Source organism: Caenorhabditis briggsae (genome assembly GCF_000004555.2).
Source record: "Caenorhabditis briggsae complete genome, chrV, whole genome shotgun sequence".
Taxonomy (NCBI): domain Eukaryota; kingdom Metazoa; phylum Nematoda; class Chromadorea; order Rhabditida; family Rhabditidae; genus Caenorhabditis; species Caenorhabditis briggsae.
Window position 1 is genome coordinate 7,922,178 of NC_013488.2, and position 2,179 is coordinate 7,924,356.

The following is a 2,179-nucleotide window of genomic DNA, read 5'->3' on the forward strand; positions in this document are numbered from 1 at the left end:
ATGGACGACTTACCGAAACCAATCGCCTACGACTACCAAGGATTAGTTATTGGGTCGTGTGGTGCAGAATATCAGCACTTTGAGACAGACCTCGTTCTGATTCTCAAATCTCAGAGGGTTTGTCGTGTTTTTCCTTATGACAATAATAACAATATTTGTTTTCAGGAACGATACACAAAGAACCGCATCTACGGAATCAGCAAGGATGCGTTCCTTCCACCTGTCGTCGAGAAGAGCTACGATAATTTCGAGCTAGCCAAAAACCTAGAGTGGGTTGCATTATTGAAATTGAAGAAAAATTATTCATTTTTTCAGGAGACGCTACGCGATTCCACTCAAATTCGGCGACATCGTCATGTTCAACGATTCAGACATTAATCATCACGAGAGTTTGGTCCTCCGATTCAGACGCGAAAAACCGCTTTATGAGGTGTCTTCCAACAATTTGGGTCCACTTCTGAGGATCGGTGGCGTCATTAGTCCAATGAAGCTGAACACTTTCTGGACTCCATTCGAAAACGTTACCATTCGTAAGCAAAAATTCTAGTCTAATGTTTTTTTCAACCTTGCTTTTTCCAGCAACTGATCTAGCACCACTTGCCGAGCCGAACGTATGGCTGACGGCGTGGATTCGAGTGGAAACAAAAATGTGGCACAGCAAGGACAACTATCATCTGGAGTACGTGTTCGACTCATTCGCCGGTTGCGATCCATCAGACCAGGCACGCGTTTCCGAAGCACCATGACACAGTCGATCTGTTGAATCCCAATTCTCAATGCTGCCTGCAGAGCCAACACCGTGTGAGAGTGACGATGAAATCGATTTGGAGCCGAGAAAGGATATCTACGTCAAAGAGGACAAATGGGCGGAGAAAATCAATCGACAATTGGGTCTTTTCGTCGGTGGACGTCTTCTTTTGTGCAAGGATCTACCACAATACGATTTCATCATCCCATTGCTGAAACCCGTCGCAGTCGCTCCCGGAGAGGAAAGAACATTCATCTATCCATCAATTGGAGAATATTTCCACTTCAGCGCCGTTTGGTCCATTCACCATAAAGGCTTTCTAGTCACCGAAATGCTGCCGTTCCAGATTCTTAGAGGATATTCTACGAGTGCCAGTGGAAATGTGAGCTTCTTTAAATTTATAGTTTTCCACTTATAAATATTTCCAGATTCTCGTCCGTGTCAACCAAGCGTCTCTCGGGGACTCTTCACCGACTCGGACAACAGTCTCGGATTGTTGGACGATCCCCATCACACATTGTGCTTTTCCGAGTTCCATCCAGCTGCTCATGGTGGATTGAAGGCGTTGGTTGAGATCCACGCAGTGCGCTCCTCCGAAAACCGTTCTGTACGCTGGCGTATCGTCCGAACGATTTTCGATGACGATCACGTGTCGGGATTCGCCTCATGGCTGGCAGCGGCGACTTTCTGTGTTGGACCGATCCATGGAATGGTCATCAGCAAGGATACGGTGATCAGCGGCGACTATCCGAGCGTCTACTTCCGTTTGCCACCAAATTCCAACTTGAGCGCTGGATGTGGAGTTCGATTCCGAGGAAGACGAGCGGCAGGAGTTGACAGCGAAATCTTGATCGAAGAGATTCACACCAATCCGAAGTTTTCGGCAAGAAAAGTGATCGGACAAGAAGAGAATGTAAGCCATTAATAAATGTTTATCGTTTTTCAAAACGTTCCAATTTTAGCGTCTCTTCCAAGTACCACTGAAGTTGATTCTCGGCCATGATCAACTGGCAAGAAATGAAGTCTTCGGTCCAGTGGATATGCGACAGTTGGATCCACCAGCGGATACTGATGACGGAGTATTCTACGCATGGGTTCGCGAATCACCAGCAATCGACAACTGTCGTCGTGCATGCACTATCATGGAAGTTTTCTCGGTCGCACTCAACACACCACTTCTTCCTCCTCTCAGCGGATCTTCTAGAAGTGGAAGTCGTCACAGCGGCTCATCACTCGCAACACCAAGTAGCAGCTCGCATGGAGGATCAACATCGTCCCGCAATTCTACCAGATCTATCAACTCTAATGTGAGATTTTTAAGAAGCGATAGTTTGAAATTTCAATTTTTTTCAGAGATTTGTCGGTGGTCCAGCTCGCAACACTCCGGGAAGCATCAGCCACAGAGGTGCTCCAAATGATTCGGCAGTCTGA

At 46.7% G+C, this 2,179-nt stretch overlaps 1 protein-coding gene across 1 annotated transcript; it reads left to right on the top strand.

Annotated features, from left to right (window-relative positions):
* On the top strand, positions 1-2,179 carry CBG08639 (the record flags this gene model as incomplete). The annotated part of the gene is made up of 8 exons (XM_045237327.1): positions 1-117; positions 166-269; positions 316-530; positions 580-679; positions 752-1,122; positions 1,177-1,661; positions 1,711-2,055; positions 2,102-2,179. The coding sequence occupies 8 exons, from the start codon at positions 1-3 to the stop codon at positions 2,177-2,179; spliced, it is 1,815 nt and encodes a 604-aa protein (XP_045093799.1).